At 43.7% G+C, this 21,100-nt stretch overlaps 2 protein-coding genes across 7 annotated transcripts; both read right to left on the minus strand.

The window, feature by feature from the left end:
* Positions 1-504: 504 nt before the first annotated feature.
* Positions 505-4,035, minus strand: LOC143372167 (cGMP-dependent protein kinase, isozyme 1). 3 transcript variants are annotated; one of them, XM_076818124.1, is made up of 11 exons: positions 3,653-4,033; positions 3,431-3,573; positions 3,231-3,368; positions 2,567-2,736; positions 2,259-2,500; positions 1,850-2,161; positions 1,487-1,736; positions 1,307-1,413; positions 990-1,229; positions 846-912; positions 505-777 (listed from the first exon to the last, which is right to left on the minus strand). In XM_076818124.1, exons 1-11 carry the CDS (start codon positions 3,826-3,828, stop codon positions 682-684), a joined length of 1,941 nt encoding a protein of 646 aa, XP_076674239.1. In that variant the 5' UTR covers positions 3,829-4,033; the 3' UTR covers positions 505-681. The 3 variants fall into 3 exon arrangements, 2 of the variants coding, with proteins under 2 accessions (XP_076674239.1, XP_076674240.1); XM_076818125.1 differs by having other exon boundaries at positions 1,487-1,718; positions 3,653-4,030; XR_013086236.1 differs by lacking the exon at positions 505-777 and having other exon boundaries at positions 990-1,162; positions 3,653-4,035.
* Positions 4,036-4,590: 555 nt separating this feature from the next.
* Positions 4,591-20,325, minus strand: LOC143372166 (cGMP-dependent protein kinase 1). 4 transcript variants are annotated; one of them, XM_076818120.1, is made up of 14 exons: positions 19,855-20,325; positions 12,473-12,630; positions 12,321-12,392; positions 11,069-11,319; positions 10,843-10,985; positions 10,637-10,774; positions 10,378-10,556; positions 10,031-10,278; positions 9,623-9,946; positions 9,314-9,545; positions 5,608-5,714; positions 5,271-5,510; positions 5,128-5,194; positions 4,591-5,026 (listed from the first exon to the last, which is right to left on the minus strand). In XM_076818120.1, the coding sequence occupies exons 2-14, from the start codon at positions 12,584-12,586 to the stop codon at positions 4,931-4,933; spliced, it is 2,211 nt and encodes a 736-aa protein (XP_076674235.1). In that variant the 5' UTR covers positions 12,587-12,630; positions 19,855-20,325; the 3' UTR covers positions 4,591-4,930. The 4 variants fall into 4 exon arrangements, with proteins under 4 accessions (XP_076674235.1, XP_076674237.1, XP_076674234.1 ...); XM_076818122.1 differs by lacking the exon at positions 19,855-20,325 and adding an exon at positions 19,563-19,583; XM_076818119.1 differs by lacking the exon at positions 19,855-20,325 and adding an exon at positions 17,796-17,952.
* Between the last annotated feature and the right edge of the window lie 775 nt (positions 20,326-21,100).

Below are 21,100 nucleotides of genomic sequence, written 5' to 3' on the forward strand. Positions count from 1 at the left end.
CGCTACTCGACTAAATTACTGGACGTGTCTGTTCCAGCCTTTAAAGTTGACAAAAATTTAGGTAACTGCGTCTTTTGGATTCCCGAGGCAAGGCGAGGCTATCATACTATATATGCAAGAAGCAGTTAAAAGAAACTTGTACTTGAAGTTATTAAAATATAGAGAGTTTATTTCGATATTACAAGAATGATCGTTCGAAGGATGTCGCAATATTATCGATACTCGTCGATAAGGACGACGCCGGACGATTATACTCGACCGAGTGCGATCCTTTCCCTCTCCACTCGCGCGTTTAGTGCCGATGTACATACTAGGCGAACGTAAACAAGCAGTGGGGGTCACTGGTTTCGTGGTGTTATTGTGCAGTCTGTGTATTGAAGGGATAGCTTCCAAATATCACTGATTCACTGGCGACTAAAAGCAGCTCGAAGATTTCTTGCAACTCTTTGTCAGTCCCTCCGGTTATGGTTGCAGGCCCATAGTTTAGTAAAGTGAGTTTATAAATTACTTTTCAATCATATTTAATCAGTTTCATATTACATTACTTAGACTTAAGTATATAGTTACCGATGTAAAGTAGAGTTAAGAGTATAGAAGGCGAGAGGGCGATGCATATGTACAAGATTTCGTATATGTATAACAAGCTAATTATTAATTTATTAATTGCAATGTGGCGTTAGTTTAAAAATTCGCATCCCAGTCAGCGTAATCAACTGGCGCCGCCTGGTAATCAGGTGGGTACCTATCGAAGTTTCTTCGATCGAGATAGCCTTTTACCTGCGAATAATCAATAATTCAATTAAGAAATCTGTCTTAACGATACGTGAAAGTAGATATTCAATTACCATGGGTACAATAGGAGAGTGCATCGTTTGACTCTGTAATTCTTGCCAATTGAAGTTCTGAAACCACCTGGAACGAATTCAAAAGAATAAGAAGTAATCATAGAAAACATACGCGCGCCCCAAAGTATACCAATAAAATTGTACCTGTGATTTCGAATATCGGCCACGCCGTTTCGTAGAAAACCAATCCTTTTAATAGGATCCTCTTGCAACAAAGATTTAATGAAATGCTTCGCTGCGCTCTTCACGGCTGACGGTAAAAGTGTATCCTTGAATCCTTCAAGAATTCTGTTGTACATCTCCATGTCGTTAACATCCTGAAAGGGTGTTCGGTTCAGAAGTAGTTCGTACGTGAGGATCCCCAATGCCCAATAATCGACAGCCCTTCGTTAATTAGAAAATAATCATTTTAATTTGATTCTAGTCTCGATGGGAAGTGGAATCAATAGGGACACACGTACTGGTTGTATCCTTTGCTTTGAATAATCTCAGGAGCTAAATACTCAGGCGTTCCCATGAAGGTTTTCGTCTTGTGAGGCCCTATCTTCTTGCTGGACCCAAAATCGGTCTGTAAAAAGAATTTCTGAGTTAGCGAAGGCGATTGAAGTAGTTAGTCTTTTGGTCGAGGCAGTGGAACTTGCTAATTTTGCGTAGCCTTTGCTGTCGATCACGACATTCTCCGGTTTCAAGTCCCTGTAGACGATGCCCAGTGAATGAAGATGGTGCAGAGCCTCCACAATACAGGCGACAATGAATTGCGTCTCCGTGTTCTCGAATCTTCCATTTCTGTTCAAAAGTGTCCTTAAGTCTCCCCCAAGACACGCTTCCATAAGGAGATAGAGATACCTTTTGTCTTTGAAGGTTTTATATAGCCTGGAAGATTTCATACAGCTTGATTTTAAACTCGAATACACCTGCTACTCAGTCTCCTCCCTTATTTTCGAAGAGGGTAGAAGATGGTCTCTCTTCTAAATAAAGCTTCTCCTTTCCTTCCTATTACTTACCTGCAGATGAAGGGCGAATTGCACAGTTGCAAGTTATTTTTCTCGCTGTATATCAGCTTCTGGAAACCACACTGCGTGATGTAGCACTTCTTCATTTTCTTTCGAGCGAAACTGACGTTGGGCATTGACTTTACTACCACCAGCTCCACCCTGCCGTAGCCACCCACTCCAATCGTCGTCTCGACTTCCAGATCAGACAGAGACAAATTCTGAAACTCGGGCTCCCAATCCCCAGTCTCTTTCGCATTCTGGTATCCCAGCCAGTCTCTGTTCCTGATCGACTCCAGCCCGCCAAGATAATCCAGAAACGTTCTGTCGCCGGGCACAAATGGTCACTTTAAAGCTTTAAACAAATTGGAGAGATAATCCAGCGTAGAAGGTGTTCATACGAATTTCTCAATCAATTTACGATCTTTCAATGGTATAACACTCCATCCCAGGAGGCATCGCGATCACGTTCGCCTGTCGAGGTCCTCCAGCGTCGTAAAGTGCTTTCTCACCGAAATAATCACCCTTGTCGAGGATCATCAGCTCCTGTTCCGCCCCGTATGATTTATTCTGCGTCACCTTCGCGCTACCCCCGTTGACGATGTAGAACTTGTTCCCTTGATCCCCCTCTCGTATCACGTACGAGTTAGCAGGATAAAATTCCTGAAGCAACACAGAAGTCCCATGCTCCCTTTGGGATCATCGCAATCTAGACCACCTCTTACGTACCACTGCTATCAGGTCACAAATCTTCACGAGAACCTCCTCCGCGAGACCCTTGAATACCTCGATCTTTCGAAGTAGCTGAAGATTGTGCTGTATGGACTCCTCGGTGGTCTTCATCATTATCGTCTGGAACACGTGTCTGTCCAGCACCCAGACCTTTCCATTAGTACTGGCTGGAAAATAAATAAGTCTCTCAGAAGAGTTTTAACTATAAAAATATTCCAACTAGCAAGTGCAACTTACAGGGGAATTATGCAACCCGAGAATTCAGAAAATTATGCAACTTTCTGTGCAAGTAGAAATGTTCATCCGTAACGCAAACCTACTTTTTCTTTATTTCTTGAAACAATGCAGAATTTTCTTTCTCGCGGAATATCTCGAGAACGGTGAGAGATGTCGAAAAGATGTTTAAATAAAAGTTGCATCTTTTTTTTTATATCTACAAAACCGCGTAGAAATAATTATCGAATCAAGGTGGGGGTAACTTGAAAAGTATGGATTTGTCGATAATTATTTTTACGCAGTTTTGCACTTGTGCAACTTTTGTTTAAACTTCACCAAGAAGAAATAGGTTTGTCCTGCGGATGGACTACTCCCGCGCATAATTTCCCGAATTCTCTGGTTGCCTAGCCTCCCTTGTTAGTTCCGAGGATTAGACTTTAAGTACCATCGATGGAGCACAGTCTCTTCGTGTTATATAACAGAGCTAGCTCCCCAAAAGCAACACCAGGCCCGAAGCTCCCATGGTACGTGCTCCCCACGTAGATTTCGAACGTGCCTTCCTCAGAGACGTACAAGTGGGAGCCTGGAAATAGAATAATCGTAATCGATTGATAATGAGCGTGCTTGAAACGTGCGATTGCTCACCAGTTTCGTCCTGGTGAATGATTCGCGTGTGTGCTTTCACGTGTTTGGGGTACATCACTGACACCAGGTTCTCTATTCTCGACTCGTCCAGGTCCTCCAGGAACTTATTCTGCAGTATCGCGTTCCTGATTAGCTTCTTCGTCCTGCAATTCACCGCGAAAGTGAATTCCCTGCACTTCTGAAGAAATGTAGCATATAATTTAGAAACTTTAGGCCTTTTACTTCTCGTCCTTCTTGAAGACGGTGATCGGAGTGTCCGAGGACACGTTCACCTCACCGACCACCCCGCGTTTCCTTTGATGGGCCAATTCTCTGTAATATTCGTCGCTGTCGCGTCGACGGGGGCTGAATAAGTGGATGTTGGCTCGAAACACCTTCCTAAAGCACAGGTAATGCATCGTGAGCTGGTCTTGTCGCAAGCTGAGGATCTCTAATCGAAGGGCGAAATTCTCATTCAGCGAAGTCTCCGAGGACAGTTCGCTAGGTTCAATAAACGAGAGCTGAACGAGAGAGAAAGTAGTATAACACTGTATCTTCCACTGCACTGATTATTGAAATCTGTAGATCTTTCTTTCGCGTAATTAGCACGCAGAATATTGTCAAACGACTGCGGTCTAATAGCATCGATAGACCCTATCGGCCTTATCTTTGATGAATTGCAATGCCTGTCTATGAGTAAACTGGCTTAGCGAATGCGTTTGATAAGTACGATAGCGTCGACAGCCAGCAAGAATGTAACAGCGCATTTTTTTTTTCGGACGGCGATTAGCAGACCATCCGTAATTGAAATAATGGAAGAGCAGTGGTGGTTTTAACAAATTGGTCACGTGGGGTTCACTGCACCCGCTGCGCCATTTTTCAGTTACCATTATCGCAACACTCATACTCTAATAGTCTTTTATTAGAAACGTAAATTCTGATACGATGAAATTTGTAGTTCAAGAAGAGCAAATTTCCAAGGTTATTGAAAAGAAGCGATATTTCTTTGCGACAAATCCCCTTTGGAATTCATAAAGGCGCGACAGTCGAACTCGGGATTTGCTCTTGGTGTGCGATACACCCGGCGTGGCCACGAAGGGTTAACACGACGCAGGTTCTTCCCTCGCGCGTTTCGTTTGCAAAAGAATCCATGGAAGTGCGAAATAAAGAAAGCAAGTTAGTGGAGTTCGTAGGTATAAATTTATTATGAATTCGTAGTCGTAATGGTTATAATTATCGCTGTGGTCGATCGTGGAGTATCATTCCGTTCTACAAACGTCAGCATACGAATTGTTAATTACACTCTAATCGTTACAAGCTAGGTCAATTAACACACTGCGTTGTTTCGCCTATGAAGAGTTTAAACAGAGAACTACCAATACATAAATCTGTTCGGAGCTAGCAGTAATCCCATTATCAGCAAGCTGCTGTCTGAAACGATGACCGTCTGTGGCAACGTCCGCGGATCGCTATTGTCATCGTTCAAAGGCACATAGACGCGTGGTTATCGAGAAATGTTTCTCAGAAGTTCACATCCCATCCAGAGAACTCGTCCGGTGGAATATTGCGATCCGGCGGGTACCTCTCGAAATTCCTTGTGTCCAATTGACTCCTCACCTGCGAACATCCACCGACAGCGTACCAATCGTCAGCAGGTACTTTACCAAAGGAAACTCGAGATCAGTTTTCTGTAATTAATGGATAGAATTGTGGCTTACGGTTGGAACGATCGGTGCTGGCAGAGACAGTCTCTGCAGGGCTTGCCAATTGAATCCAGAGAACCACCTGAACGTGCAGAATTTTGTTAGAATATTTGGTATTCACTTGAAAGTTTAGACGGTCGTATTTGCGAAAGACTCACTTGTGGTCTCGAATATCCTGAATACCGTTCCTCTGGTACCCGAGACGTTCCGAGGGACTCAGGCGTAGCAGCTTCTTAATAAGATTGCTCGCGTTTTTGCTAACGATACTCGGTATACCGACCACTTCGACGCCCTTTAGGATCTTGTTGTAAGTGGTCATGTGGTCAGCGCCTCGGAAAGGAGGTTTGCCAACTAGGAGCTCGTGAGTCAGGATCCCCAGGGCCCAATAGTCCACAGACCTTTAATGTAGATCGATAAATCGTTGGATCAGGGGACGTTTTTTCTTCCACGAGTTCTACGTTTCTAATCTAGGGCATGTTTAGTGAAATCACTTACCTGTCGTGTCCCTTGTTCAGTATAATCTCTGGCGCCACGTATTCTGGCGTTCCTGCGAAGGTCCACGTCTTGGAAGGTCCGATTTTCTTGCTAAAGCCAAAGTCAACCTGGAAGAATATCATATTTGTCAGTCGATAAAGCAAAGATACAGTGGCGGACGAAAGAAAGTTTACAATTGTTAAAATCGCATAACTGTTTTAGAATTGGTCCAAACGACATGAGTTTTTTTTTAGAAGCTAGAAGGATTGTACTTCCGTCCTCATCATCACGGATTAGTTTGCTAAGTGACGTGTTTCATCGTTTTGAAGAAAAATGCAATTGGTCGGAATAGCAAAAAAAAATTATTAAAGGTCTTCTTTTAAACCTTTTTTGCGAGCCTGTAATGAAAATTCAAAAAACTCGTTTGTAGATTGAAGTAAGTTGTATACATGCCTAAAATTTCATCAAAATCGGTTAACGTTGCTCTGAGCTAAAATCGCTGATTTCGGGACTTTCGCGATTTTCCACTTTATTCTGCGATCTTAAAGTGTTTATAGCTCAGAGCAACGTTAACCGATTTTGATGAAATTTTAGGCACGCATACATCTTACTTCAATCTACAAATGTTTTTTTTTCTGAATTTTACAGGCGCAGAGAAACAGTTAAAAAAACGACGAAACACGCCACTTAGCAAACTAATCCTTCTAGCTACTAAAAAAAAACTTATGTCGTTTAGATTAATTCTAAAAAAAGTTATGCGATTGTAAAAATTGTAAACTTTCTTTCGTCCGTCGCTGTAGGGGAGACCGGGGCTAAAAGTTCCGGGGGTAAGTTGTTCCGACGGCTCTATCTTCAAAATAAAAAGAGCGTTGTACTTTAAATTATTTTTTCCGCGTGCGTTGATCACGCCACTCTCTCGCCCATTTTAATTGCGTCCGCGACAGCGAATTGTGTGGTTGTAAGCAAGGACCTATTAGTCGCGTACCAGATAAGTAAAAATTTTTCTATCATTACATTTTGGTCTATTTCAATTATTTAACGTCGATATTATAGATTGAATCGTTCTTATGGATCAAATGACATTTAAGAACATGGTGTAATAGGGTTTATCGTTTGAATACATGTATAAGCAGAATAGTCTTTGAAATTGCTACATGTGTCGGTAGGGGCTAGTTGTTACCGTGACTTGGGGCACGTTGTTACCGTAAAAACTTGCCCCGCCGCAAATAGGTCTATGAAGATAGCACCCCCAAATTCGATTTTTTAAAAAAACTCAACGGCATTCGTTTGTCCATCGTTTGCCCACGTTTGCCCATAAAAAATTTTTTTTTGCCCACCCTCCAAAAAAAGTTATGAACAAAATAAAAAATTTGTCTTCATCACCCATCATGAATGTATTTCAATTTTTTAATAGAAGGATACGAATGTACCCGACCTGGCCACGTTTGCCCACTCTCAGATTTCATTTGCCCACCCTCCAGAATTTAAATAAAAAATAAAAACCTCGAAAAGAAGGGTACAGGTGAAGCGATCGCGTTAAAGTTCGATTTTTCTAGAAAATATTATCAAAATCGGTCTTTCAACGATGCAGTCCGTTAGTTTAGATGTAGAAGAGATTTGCCCATGCATTAATTTCGTATGCCCACCCTCCAGAATCGAATTATTAATAAAGATAGCCAAGAAGTGCGGTACCCGTTGAAGCGATCGCGTTAAAGTTCGATTTTTCTGGAAAATATTATCGAAATCGTTCTTTCAACGATGCAGTTCATTAGTTTAGATGTAAAAGAGATTTGCCCATGCATTAATTTCGTATGCCCACCCTCCAGAATCGAATTATTAATAAAGATAGCCAAGAAGTGCGGTACCCGTTGAAGCGATCGCGTTAAAGTTCGATTTTTCTGGAAAATATTATCGAAATCGTTCTTTCAACGATGCAGTTCATTAGTTTAGATGTAAAAGAGATTTGCCCATGCATTAATTTCGTATGCCCACCCTCCAGAATCGAATTATTAATAATGATAGCCAAGAAGTGCGTCGTTGGAAAGAATTCGAGACTATCGCAGACATTTGTTTACGTTTCGGCAGTGGCACTCGGCGCTGCTACCCTTTAGGGTATCAACACTGCGTGTCGTCATCGAACGTGCCGAAACGTAAACAGATGTCTGCGATACCCTCGAATTCCTTCCAACGACGCACGAAAGTCGGTCGGTCTACAGAGTTCGGACGCAACTCTTGCAAGACCGTGCATTCATTTACGGTTTGTGAAGTAACTGTGAGATTATATTATTTTCCGTTGTGCGATATCATTGCGGTAATTAGTGAAAAATGACTAGATAACCACTCTGGTGTTATTCTGCACATGCTGCAGATGTGTGAAAAGTGTGAAGTGTTCGATGAGCGATACAAATTTAAGTGTCGTTCCAATAAAGTGAGAAAGAAGTGTGTGCAACATTTTTTGGATAACATGTCACCAAACACCTTCAACCTTTACGGTAAGTACAATTGATTTTGATAATTCATTCGGGAAAAAACGAACGGAAAGGTATTCGGTTCAACGGGTACCGCACTTCTTGGCTATCTTTATTAATAATTCGATTCTGGAGGGTGGGCATACGAAATTAATGGATGGGCAAATCTCTTCTACATCTGGACAAACGATATGCATCGTTGAAAGAACGATTTTGATAATATTTTCCAGAAAAATCGAACTTTAACGCGATCGCTTTAACGGGTACCGCACTTCTTGGCTATCTTCATTAATAATTCGATTCTGAAGGGTGGGCATACGAAATTAATGGATGGGCAAATCTCTTCTACATCTAAACTAACGAACTGCACCGTTGAAAGAACGATTTTGATAATATTTTCGAGAATAATCGAACTTTAACGCGATCGCTTCATCTATACCCATGTTTTCGCGGTTTTTATTTTTTATTTAAATTCTGGAGGGTGGGCAAATGAAATCTGAGAGTGGGCAAACGTGGCCAGGTCGGGTACATTCGTATCCTTCTATTAAAAAATTGAAATACATTCATGATGGGTGATGAAGACAAATTTTTTATTTTGTTCATAACTTTTTTTGGAGGGTGGGCAAAAAAAAAATTTTTATGGGCAAACGTGGGCAAACGATGGACAAACGAATGCCGTTGAGTTTTTCCAAAAATTCGAATTTGGGGGTGCTATCGTCACAGACCTACCGCAAATGTATAAATTGTTTCCGCTGTGCTTTAAGATGTGAACATATGAATGAAAGGCGGAAAGGGACACGACTTCGATCGAAGTTATGCGTAAAGATAAATAAAAACTGTCGCTTTTGGTTTTCTTTTAAAGATAATACATTTTTGTTGGTCCGAACCTTCATAAATAACCATTATTAATAAAATTCTGCTTTATTTCATTAGAAAATGAAATATTTCATTAAAAGGCAACTCTTATATCATAGTAACAACTTACCCCAATGCGATAACAACTTGCCCCATGTAGGGGTAAGAAGTACCGCTTCGATCAGCCACAAATAAATTACTTTCTATGGGAAACCTATTACAATATATTCAACACAAGCTTAAAATCAGAAGATATAATAAATTTAACAAGAAATTAGTCCATAGTGAAGAGAATAACTACATTATTTTCCAGTCATTTTTATGGTTTATCGAAATCGGAACTTTTAGCCCCGGCCTCCCCTAAGTCTCATAAATTTCTTCTCAACTCTGGTAGTCCAGCTTACCAGTTTCAAGTATCCCCGAGTGTCGAGCATGAGGTTCTCCGGCTTCAAGTCTCGATAGACGATGTTCAAAGAGTGAAGGTGGTCCAGAGCCTCCACCACGCATCCGACCATGAATTGCGCTGTGACATCGTCGAAGTACCGCCTTCTCTGAAGCGTCGTCCAAACGTCTCCGCCGAGGCACACCTCCATCAGGAAGTACACGTACTTGGAGTCCTTGTACGTCTGATAGAGTCTAAATTGCAACAGGACGAGGAGTCATAAGTGAAAAGGAAGCTCCTTCCAAGGGTCACTTCTACGTGAGACACTGACTTGCATATGAATGGCGAGTCGCAGGCCTCCATGATGTACTTCTCGTTCAACACGTGCTCCTGCTGCTGCTGGTCGACCATCACCTTCTTCTTCAGCTTCTTCAGCGCGAAGCTCTTCTCGGTGTCCGATTTCAAGGTGACCAGCTCGACGCGCCCGAACCCTCCAACTCCCAAGGTGCCTCTGGTCTCTAAGTCAGCCAACGTGATGTTCGAGTACTCGTTGGTCCACTTCTTCGGGGTCAGTGATCGTTTCTGCTTCTCGTACTCGGCTAGCCAGTCCTTGTTCCGTATCTCGTCGAGGCCACCCAAGTAATTCAGGAACGATCTTGGATTCAATTCAACAGACGTTACGCCGTTTGTCTATTGCGTAAGGTGGGTGAACGAGGGTCGATAAATATTAGAAGCTTACGATCGATCCAGGGTTAAACATTCGACGCCGGGCGCGAGTGCAATGGCATTGGCGTGTCGGCGATTTTCACCCTCGTCGTCGTACAGGGCCTTCTCCCCGAAGTATTGACCTTTCACAAGGACCACCATTTCCTCTTCCTCCCAACAGTCACTGTATTTCGTGATCCTCACGTTCCCCCCGCTGATTATGTAAAACTTCTCACCCTTCTCGCCTTGTCGAACTATTTTAGCCCCGGCTGGGAAGAACTCCTAGAAGAGGCACACATTTTCTCTGATCTATTCTCTTTTAATTTGATATTGGAGAAACGAATTGGCTGCGCGAGTCTTTTAGAGCAAAGAAATACTTGCCACCCGTATGAGGTCAGAAATCTTGGCTAGCAAGTGATCCTTCGGCTCTGGTAGCTTCTGGAGAACGGAAACTTGTCTGAGGAACCTGACGTTTCCCTCCACCCTCTCCTGGGCTGTCCTCATCATCACGGTGAGGAACACGGATCTGTCGAGTACCCATACCTTCCCGCCCTTCTTCACTGAAAGTTCGAAGACAGGCACCATTGAATTCGTCATCGGTAATTATGAAGAAACCGCGGATAAAGGGAACTCGATTTACCGCTGATGGATCGAAGTCTCTTCGAGTTGTACAGCAGTGCAATCTCCCCGAAGGCGACACCGGGGCCGAAGCTCCTTTGGAATTTGTTACCCTGGTAGATATCGAACTCGCCCTCCGCCGAGACGTAAAGGTGTGACCCTACATTAAAATCAGAAGCTCAGCGTCCACTCAACACTATTAATTACTCAAGGGTACACGCTCGTTACCTATGTCGCCTTCTCGAATCACCAAGGTGCTCGGTGGTATCTGTTTAGGGTACATGGCGGACACCAGAGCCTCCACCTGGTTCTCCTCGAGGTTGCCCAGGAACTCATTCTCCAGAATGGCCCTTTTAATTTGCTTGATACTCCTACAAGCAAAAGAAATCCATTCCTCAGTGTATAAGACATTCAAATCCGACGTTAACTAATATTTCTCTTTTTCAGGGATTACTTGGCGTCCTTCTCATAGACGGGGGTGGGCGCGGAGGGTGGCGTCGGGGTCCTGCCGATGACGCCTCCCCTGGGGTTCTTCGTGAGCTGGTCAGAGCCATCGGACGTTCTCGCATCTTCCTGCTCGGTTTCCTGGTGAGTTGGAAGGTGGTTGCTGTTCTGCTTGGGAGGAGGTGGCGCCTTGCCTTTTCCACTGGAATTCAGGGGTGGGCCAGTTCCGTTTGTAACCGCTGCACCAGGTAACGGTCGTATCTATAAAACATAGAATTTTATAATTATCAGTGGTGTAGAAGCTATTAAACTTGCTATTTCTTAGCATTAACCCTACGTGGTTATCCGGGGTGTATCGCATCCCAATTATCACTCAAAAATTGAAAGATTCAAAAATACTATAATGGTAACTTATAGATGGCACTGGGTTTCAGCGAACCCCATGTGACCAATTTGTGATTATAAATCGGTGTGACCACGAGGGGTTAAGGGGGTTTTCCACTTTGAACGATCGCAAAATCAAGCTATTTTTAAAGATTTTTTTCTCAGTAAATACAGCATATAATGAAATAAATCTTTTTTAGTATTTATTAAGCTACTCTTATATTATACCAAAAAAATTGAAAAGAATATTTTTAATTTGTTTTACTTATTTTTTACAGCGTCAATATGGCACCTAAACAAAAACGATATGTTCGTGGTGCAGTTGATTTCCCGGCTTAGGTTTATCTGAAATAAAAGAATCGAAAAGATTCTTAATCTGCACGAGCGTTGCTATCGCCTGTAGCTCAATTAACCATTTTTGTTCTGAAATAACAAAATAGCGCCGGTTTGAAAGAAAAAGTTCCCCAAAATGGTATTTTCTCGAATGTTCCCCGAACAAAAATCTCGGTTATTTTTCGACAAAAATTGTTAATTGAGCTACAGGTGATAGCAACCCTCATACAGAGTAAGAATCTTTTCGATTCTTTTTATTTCAGATAAGCCTAAGCCGAGAAATCACCTGCACCACAAACATACCGTTTTTGTTTATTCGCCATATTGACGCTGTAAAAAAACAAGTAACACAAATTAAAAATATCCTTTTTAATTTTTTTTTTGGAATAATACAAGAGTAGTTTAATAAATACCAAAAAGATTTATTTCATTATATGTTGTATTTACTCAGGGAAAAAACCTTAAAAATAGCTTAATTTTTCGATCAATCAAAGTAGAATACTCCCTTAATAAAACCTGGGTCCCTTTAAACTGGAATTACTCACCACGCCGTGAGTAAGGTCCGGTTCCCCAGGCTGCTTGTAGCTCGTTACCACGGGGCTTTTTGCACTTCCGTTCTGCAAGAAATCATACAGAAACAATTTCCCCACTGTCTCACTCTCATACACCCCCCGCAGTCTCGAAAATGATCGCTTACTATGCCTATACCGGGAATGCTTCTCGTTTCGTCGTTACCTGGCAGAGGGGCGAGATTGATGCTGCCCCTCTGACCCAGGATGCTTGGCCTCGGGAAGCACGAGAACCTCATCATACCTTCCTCGTCCAGCACATGTCGGGAGCACACTCTTTTCGCCCCTGAAACCACAACCTTATCAATTACCTCCTCGACCCTCCAATAACGCGTGAATCTCGCTGAAACTCAGCCCCTTTCTTTGGTGCAATTATTTCCTCGCCGCGACGAATCGCGGGGGCTGTTTTATCTGATTCAACCACGACTCCGGTCCAATTGTACGCTCGTCACGTTTAATTAAGATAACGACACTTATCGTCCGCGGACCCATCGCTTTATTGCGTCCATTAATTACGACGAAAATCGCGAGCGGGTCGCAAATATTTGTCCGGCGCTCGCGTTCCTCGAACGCGGTTTATTTGCACGGATTACCCACGGGGATTCTCGATAATATTTAAACCGCTCCAGTGGCCGCGCGTACGCTCTTCTCTTCTCTCCTGGACTGGCCGCCCATCGAGATCGACGGACCCGCGGAAACACCGCGAGCGGAAGTTTAACGCGAGCACGTGGCACGCTCGCCTCAGCCCCTGGTCACATGCTTATGCTAATGACGCTCGTTGCACGATATATCGCGCGCTGACGTCACAACACATTAGCACATTCTCAGGATGAGGATATTATCGTTCCGATCGGCAGGCGCCTGAGGCGTCTCCGTGTCGAAAAGTTTCCCAAACGCCTGACCATGGCGATCGAAATTTTTCTACTTCGCAATCAGCCGTGAATTTATGACGCTTAAAGGGGCAATCCTATTTTATGGGCTAACAACATAGCAAAATTTAGGATTTTTTTTTTAAGAAACTAGCATTTCGATTCATCTGAAATTTCGACCACGTTTTTATGCATCCTCGAAGAAGTTGCAGTTTTTTTTTTATTCATTTACAATAACAAATGTAAGAGTTATGCGTCACGCCGCGCAAAACTCGTCGTCCGCTGGTGTGCATGATATTTACCTTCCAGGTAATCTGAAACAGATAAATGCAACGGCGTTTTACTTTGTACATATCTAGCTTCAATTCGATGAACCAGAATACCGTTAAGTAGGTTCTATATTTCTTTTGTTACATAAGAAAATTGGCGCAAAATTGGATTGCAAAAATTAAAGGTTCAGATCTTTCAGTTCGAAAACTCTCCACAGTGGTCAATAATTTTTTTTGTTTTTTGCTGGTTCACCAATTTCAAGCTACATATGTATAAAATAAAACGCCGTTTCATTTTTCTGTTTCAGATTACCTGGTAGATAAATATCATGCACACCAACGGCCGGCGAATTTTGCGCGGCGCGATAGTCGATCATGCGTAACTACTATATCTATGGTTAAAAATTAGTAAAAAAAAAATTGCAGCTTCCTCAAAGATGCATCAAAACGTGGTCCAAATTTCAGATGAATCGAATCGCTGGTTTCTTAAAAAAAAATTCCAATTTTGCTATGTTCTTAGTCCAAAGAATAGGATTCCCCCTTGAAGCCTTTCCCCCATTTTAGTGTCTTCGATTTGGGGAGCAGGTGATCCTAAAAACACTTGTCAACGAAGATGATCAATTTTGAAGCCGAGTTGGTGGACGTAAGTTCGTAGTTCCTTTTACGTAATCAACTCCAATTGAATTCAAGTCTCGCTGTATTAAAAACGCCGAGTGTTGAGTGAGCCTGAGGCGTTAATAAAGCGGCTGTCGTCTGCACCGATCTTATCGCGAGTGATATCGCGAGCTTCTTGGCCGTTTTCAGCGAATAAACCTGCGCGTTCGCGAAAAGTTAGACTCTCTGTAATTCGATACAGATTGGTGATTCAGAAACGAGGGGAAAGCTTTATCTACCTTCACGGAAGCGCGAGTCGATCACTGATCTATCACTTGCGACCAAGAGTCGAATGAAACTATTAAAATTTGCAATTAATTCTATCAATCTATTACCTTTTCTGTCCCGAGAAAACTGTTATAAGATGCAGTGTATTAACTGAGACTTTTATTCCACGAATTTTTGTGTAAATAAGAAACTTTTATTTTCTTCGAAGTAGAAAAAAGTTCTAGTTAAACAGGAACATTTATCCTGCTCTGAAGAAGTTAAAGTTCTGACAACCAGATCTCCTGAAAATTTTACGGAGTAGATAGATCTGAAGTCGAAAGCTTAAACCGTTCGGTAAAAATAATTATATAAAAATCACTGCGTGTTTTCTCTTCCATATTTACCCTGCTATCCTTCCTTTAAGGAATTATATCCTCCAGAACTTTTATTAATCGAACATAAAATAACTGTGCAAACCGAACTCTTATAACAGATTTGAAGTGTTACTGTACAAAGTTAGCTTAAACCAGGAAACAAATGATTTAAAACTTAAAACTTCGATAAATAACTTTTATTTATAAAAGTTAACAGTTTCATTCGACTCCTGCTCGAGACACTTGAATGTTACCGATGCTCCGAAGATCGGTTTCTTTGAAAGGAATCGCGACGATGCATTGCAGGCTAAGAGCACTGAGGGAAAAGATTCTTGAAACTTCTTGGTTACCAGAGAACGCCATCGGTTTATACAGCGTCAAGAGTGATAAGGGTATTTGACTAGCCATGCGAGCACGATGTGCCCCAAATATTATTTGCAGCGTGTTTGTCGAAGGAGCTGCCGGCACACGAAGAGGTGTTAAATACTGTTTCCCGAGGATCGTCTCGATTGCGTGACCATTTGCGAAAACTGAGAGAATGAGATAGAGGGAGTCGTGTGTTTAAGCGTAGACAATTTGCATGTTTACAACAATAAAGATTAAACGAGGCGAAGATACAGCCGCGGATACCTCGCGTACATCTTTTGCAAGGTATCCGTTCGACACGTGGAGCAAATCACCGAGGAACCTGGAAAATCGTTCCTTTCCGTCGCGATCCCATCTAACTGCGCCACGATCGCGTATCCACCAAGATTTTCCCGTCTCTTTCGAGGCTGGCAATTAAGTCCGAGGGAATAATTGAAGCTGGTACCGACGGTGTCGTGGTACATTTGTCTCCCCCGCGTTTCTCCCCCGCTAATTTTTCGCCGCTCTACTCCTTTTATTATTTTACATAACCGGGAGGACGTTTCTCTGCAGCCATGCGCGACCGATCGTTTCGTAACTTTCATTACACAATGGAGAGCCCGCTGTCGCCGTTCGAATGCGAGAAATGAGGAGCACCCGGACACTTGATCGTAATAAATCGATACGCTTTTTATGTTTACATATACGCCACCGGTAATTGGCATTCGTTGGATGCTTTGGAATCATTCACATTCCAAGCGGGCGCTGTAAATTGTAGGCAATTAAATCCACTGCTGTGCTTTTTTCAACGGGTATCGACGGGCAACAGTAAAAGTCGATGAGTAACTCTTTCCCTCTGCCAAATACTTTACGATCCTCGGTCTAACTCTCATTAACCTTTCGTCACCCGCGTCCTGTTTTAAAACGATGTTTTTATGACATCGTTTTCATCGTGTTCTTTTTAAAAAAAATTGATCTGTTCTTTGCTTTATTTGGTATTCTGAATTTTTTAAGTTAAGAATACGACTTTCCTTTAAAAATAATTGTATATTAAAAAGCAAAAGGACGGAGCAGAGTAAGTAAACGTTTACTATTGTAAGTATTTTTGCATTCACAGAATAGTTCCACTTTGGAATTTAGAAAAATGTTCGACACCGATTGGTCGCTCTCAGGCAGAAGAAAAATAATAATTCACAACTGTTGTAGCTTTTACAACAGCGCGAGTAACGAATGGTTAATCCTTCGTTGTCACACCGAATTTTTCGATCAACTTTGACATACTGGGTGGCTCACACCCAAAGCAATTTTTGAACGACTGCCAGTCTCATCTAACAAATCCAATCGTTATGAAAAAAATCGTGGGTCAACTTTAAGGTCTCTGGAATGTATTCCAAACGTGTTTTGATTGAAATTTTATCACAGTTTATGTAAAAAAAAATCCGGATTACCATATGTCTTGAAAAGACGAAAAAAATCTTCAAAAAATTGTAACTCTTACAAATTTCAATATTAGAAGCTAAAAATCTACAGAGTTATTTTTCAGATATACTATTTTGAGGGAAAAAATAGTTTGTAAGTCGGGTTTGGAAAAAAGGTATTCATTTTGCGCATAGAAGATAGGCTATTTCGGTAATTGAAAAAAACAGAGATATTCCACGAATATCCAGGATATTCTAAGTACTGAAAACAGTACAGAGCGTCAAAGTCAGCTTATGGGTGGCTCACACCCAGAGTGTCAACGAAATGTTAAGGCGACAGTTAGTTACAGCTCCTCCGCATTCTACTCAATATCCATCGAGCAATTTGTGAAAATCGAACGGTCCTCGTTTAAAAAAGCATTCTGCACGCAGAAGGGGAGCGCCCACACTTGGAAGCATTAATACACAGGCGCCGTGTTAACGCGATCGCTAATTGGCGCACACGTGGATCGTTTTGCCGGTGTTTGCGAACAGGTCTGGGTTAGCGAAACATTGTCATAACAATTCCGTTTAAACGGCCTTTAATCATCGTCTCGTTTAATCAACTGTACTCGCAGGTGTAATTGCCGCGAACGTAATAGTGACAGGTACACGTGGTCCGGTTGACACGTTCCCATAGACGTCAGCCGCGGATTCGATCCAGTTTCCCCGGCACTAGCCGCGTATTTTTAGCCTACGCCAATATTTTCGTCCCCGTTATCATGTTTGATTTCCTTTTAATTACCTTGCTCAACCCGTCCGCTTTATCGCGGCCGAATTCCCCGAGGATGAGTGGGAGAGCAAAGAGTAGCAACGCTAGCTCTCGTCTCGTTCCTCTCGTTTGAAAAAAAAAAAAAAAACTAGCACGCTTACATCCACGAATCCTTCCTCTGACGGTCTATACGCCCCGAGGACACGAAATCTTAGGCTCCTCTTCCGTTGGCCCACGGAGGACGTCGTTTAGCGTGTCCGCGAGCCAGCTTAATTGCACAACGGGATTACCTAACGGCGCGACGTTTGCTCTGCGAGCAGAAACGCGGAAGCCTTATCTATACAAACTTAGCCCTCCCGGTGAAATGCAATTGGATCGCGCACATTATCGCGACGATTTTATCTGGCCGAGCAGCGTTTCCAATGATCGATCGGATCATCAAGATAAACACACTCGAAGACTGAGCATCGCTCTTTGGCGTGGCGCGTCTTTTTCCTAAGCCTTTCTTCTATTTTGCCGGACTAAACGCGCACTACGCGAACGACGTGGATTTATGGGACTCACCTTTCAGATTGGAAAACGTGCTTCGTGGAGGAGCTCGAAGGTGAGCGCTGGGATACGCGTTGGAACTCGGAGCAACTAAGTTGAGGCAGAGCCGTAGGGCGACGCTGGAGAATGCAATGTTTTGGGGCGAGTGATGAGAGCTGCACTCCGCGAATTCGCGCGTGAAACTGATGCCTCAAGTTCGACAAAGACGCAGAAATCTTATCTAGCCGATAACAAAGAGACGCAGTGTCAACAGGCGGTACAGGTACGGGCTTCTTATCTAACGACTCCTATTCTACTTTTATTAAAATCCTCGCTGGATCCGCTTCTCCATTTTCCACCTTCGAAATTCCCTTGTATTCGGACCGGCGAGTCTCAGTTCGAGAGCTCGGAGGCACGTCGCGATCGAGACTACGTGGTTATTCTGTACCGATAATCATCGAGCTCCAAGGCTCCTCTGCATCCTGATATCGTGCAAATGCACGGGAAAAAATCGGCCTCGAAACGCTGGCCTTATTCGACTTCCTCCCATCGTAAATCCTTCCAATATTCTTTCTAAAATACACATTGCGCGATACCGCTTTGTTAGAAACACCTGGATCCTCGTCGCTTAGTCCATGTGCCATTGAGCGAGCGAATAAAAGAAAAGGATACAGCGAGCTTCGCGATTGCGAGTTCCCGAGATTCTCACCTTTCCCGAAGCTCGATCGAAGATCAATTTCCAGCATAGAATTCTATCGATAGGCTTCAATAAAAAATTGAACACCCGTCTACCAACGGACGGAGCACTGCGTCAGCAGTGGTTGCAAAAATCGGTAGTAGTAGAAAGAAAAAAGGGGATTTAACCACTCGTAGCTTACAAGGAAATATCCCCCAGCGGGAACTTAAAAAAATTATAAAGCTTTGGGAGTATATAGAGGATATGTAGGTATGTATCACGTAATTTTTGTTTGCCGTTCAAATTCGCATTAAGGGGTTGAAATTAACCCCTGAAAAATCTGGATATTTTCCGATTCTGTGTTATAACTCGCGAACTGTAAGAGAGAGAGAGAAAGTTCTCGGATACAAGTTACTTCTTTTAATTAGGATTATCATTCAGTAACTCACAGCTCTTACAGTTCTCGAGTTATAACAGAAAATCGGTAACTAATCGGATATTCAGGGGTCAATTTGAGCAGCAAAGAAAAATTGCACAATACTTATCTGAATATCTTCTGCGCATCACCAAAGTTTCATAACACTTTGACTATCCGGCTTGGGGATCTTCCCTTGTTAGAATGCGAAATCGTTATCAGTGTATACGTGCCAGTCATCTTTTCCCTATGCAATTTTTCGCGGTCGTTGGAAGACGAGTACACTCCCCCCATTTCCCTATTCCCTTATCTACGAAACGCCTGGCCCCTTATCACCGTTGCCTTTATCGCCGATCCAGCATTCCTGCTTTTTCCAGCGAGCTTGACAGCCCTGCTCGATCACATGTCAAACAGCTATTTTTATCGATGAACGTATTCGAGTCTTTTCACAAATCATCGCATTAAATTCGACGGCGCCCGAGAGTTCCGTCGAATCTGGACGGCGAACGGTCAGCGGAAAATATTCTCGAAACCGCGGGGGCACACATGACTTCGCACCTCCGCCCGCGAAATCCAGTTATCGTTATCGCGCGCTCGGCCGTGTCCTCGTCGATTCCTCGATCGTGTAACGTAAAAGCCGAAGGGGGAGAGGGAGGGGTTGGAGGGGGGGAGGGGGAGAGACAACGTCAACCTAAGCAAAGATTACGATTACCCGGTGACGATGAATCAGCGGCCAGGTAAAAACGTTCTCGCTCCAATTCCCCCGTTGTGTATGTGTCGCAGAAGCAGCGCTGCGCCGGCTAAAGACACGGCGACTCTCTCGCGAAAAATCGAGCAACTGGTAAGGAGATAGCCGCGCGCCAGGCGCGAGAACAACGCTTTAAAGGAGATGTACGATCTAATCTCGACGAGAGATAGCGCGTTTCCTGTGTCGTTAAGGAGGCACGATCGCGGGACAAACAACTCCGTCGCGGCCTGCTCGCGTCTCTGCCGGAAGCACTCACGTTTCCAAGTCCTCGGTCTCTTCGTGGAAGGATCCGGAAAAGAAGCTTCCTCTTCCTGGGGCAGTTCTCGCGCGCCTCACAGAACCGGCTGGCTCGCGCTCCTCGGGAGCCCGCTTTCGAGATTCATTGCCCGGTACGGATCAATTGCTTATGGTAATTAGAAAGCCGACGGAGGAAGGAACTCAGAGCCGCGGCGACGCGCTTTCATTTTTCAAGCGAAGCACGCTCGTCCCCTTGGCCCGCGACGATGAGGAATGCTTCGTGGCGTGTGTCATCCGAGGTGGTATTTGGGCGGCATCGGCGGGAAGATGGGCGCGGGGTTTCTGATTAGCATGTTTCGGAGAGGATCAACGACGAGAGTTAGTTAGGGTTCTGGGGAGCGGAACGGTCGAAGAGGGACTCGCGGATTCGGTGGACTTTGGCTCGCGGACGCGCGTGTTGCCGACAGGCCGGCCTCAATGCCACTGGCAGAAAAAGACGCGCACGTTTTCCAGCGGCGGTGTGATACGGAGGTTCCTGGGGGGGCAGTGGTAATTATTATCGTTTGGCACCTTTTACGCGCGACACACCGGCACAGTTACACACTTCTGGGTGTCCACGTGGATCCCGGCCGATCGATACCGTCGCTCAGATCGACCGCTTATGTATATTTCCATTAGATTAGATGGATCTGATTAGGAGTTATACTACAGGCAGATCGGCGATTCTTTCGGATCGTTTTTTTTTTTTTGGTAATCTGATAGAGCAGCAGCACGATGCTGTGAAATGAAATAGAACCGTGGATGCCGCGCTTGGTCTATCGAGGAAGATAAATGTTGCTGCAAGGTGGAGTGATATATTACAGCGATAATGATAGAAGTTACACTCTTGAAAGCAGTTGAAACCGCTTTCACGGGGGGATTCTTGGTGGCCGTGCCGAGCGCGCTGGATTCCTCGTCGAAGACGATGACGGAGGGATCTTAGGCCCGGTGCAGACGAGCGGTTTGCGGCTGTTTGACGCTGCGTTCATTCGCGGTGAAGCAATACGTGCGTTCGTCAAAACGAACGCAAACATACCGCCTAGTAAAACTTTGCGTCCCGCGTGAACTGCTTCATATAAATTTATGTTCTGCCGCAAACCGCTCGTCTGCACCGGGTATAAGATGCCCATGGACCGCGCAGAGCAGCTGCGGCTGCACAGAGGAAATCTTCTAGCCTCCCCCTTACACCCTCATTCGATATTTCCTCTGAAAAAGGTCCTTCTCTT

The sequence above is a fragment of the Andrena cerasifolii genome, chromosome 8 (assembly GCF_050908995.1).
Source record: "Andrena cerasifolii isolate SP2316 chromosome 8, iyAndCera1_principal, whole genome shotgun sequence".
NCBI classification, from domain to species: domain Eukaryota; kingdom Metazoa; phylum Arthropoda; class Insecta; order Hymenoptera; family Andrenidae; genus Andrena; species Andrena cerasifolii.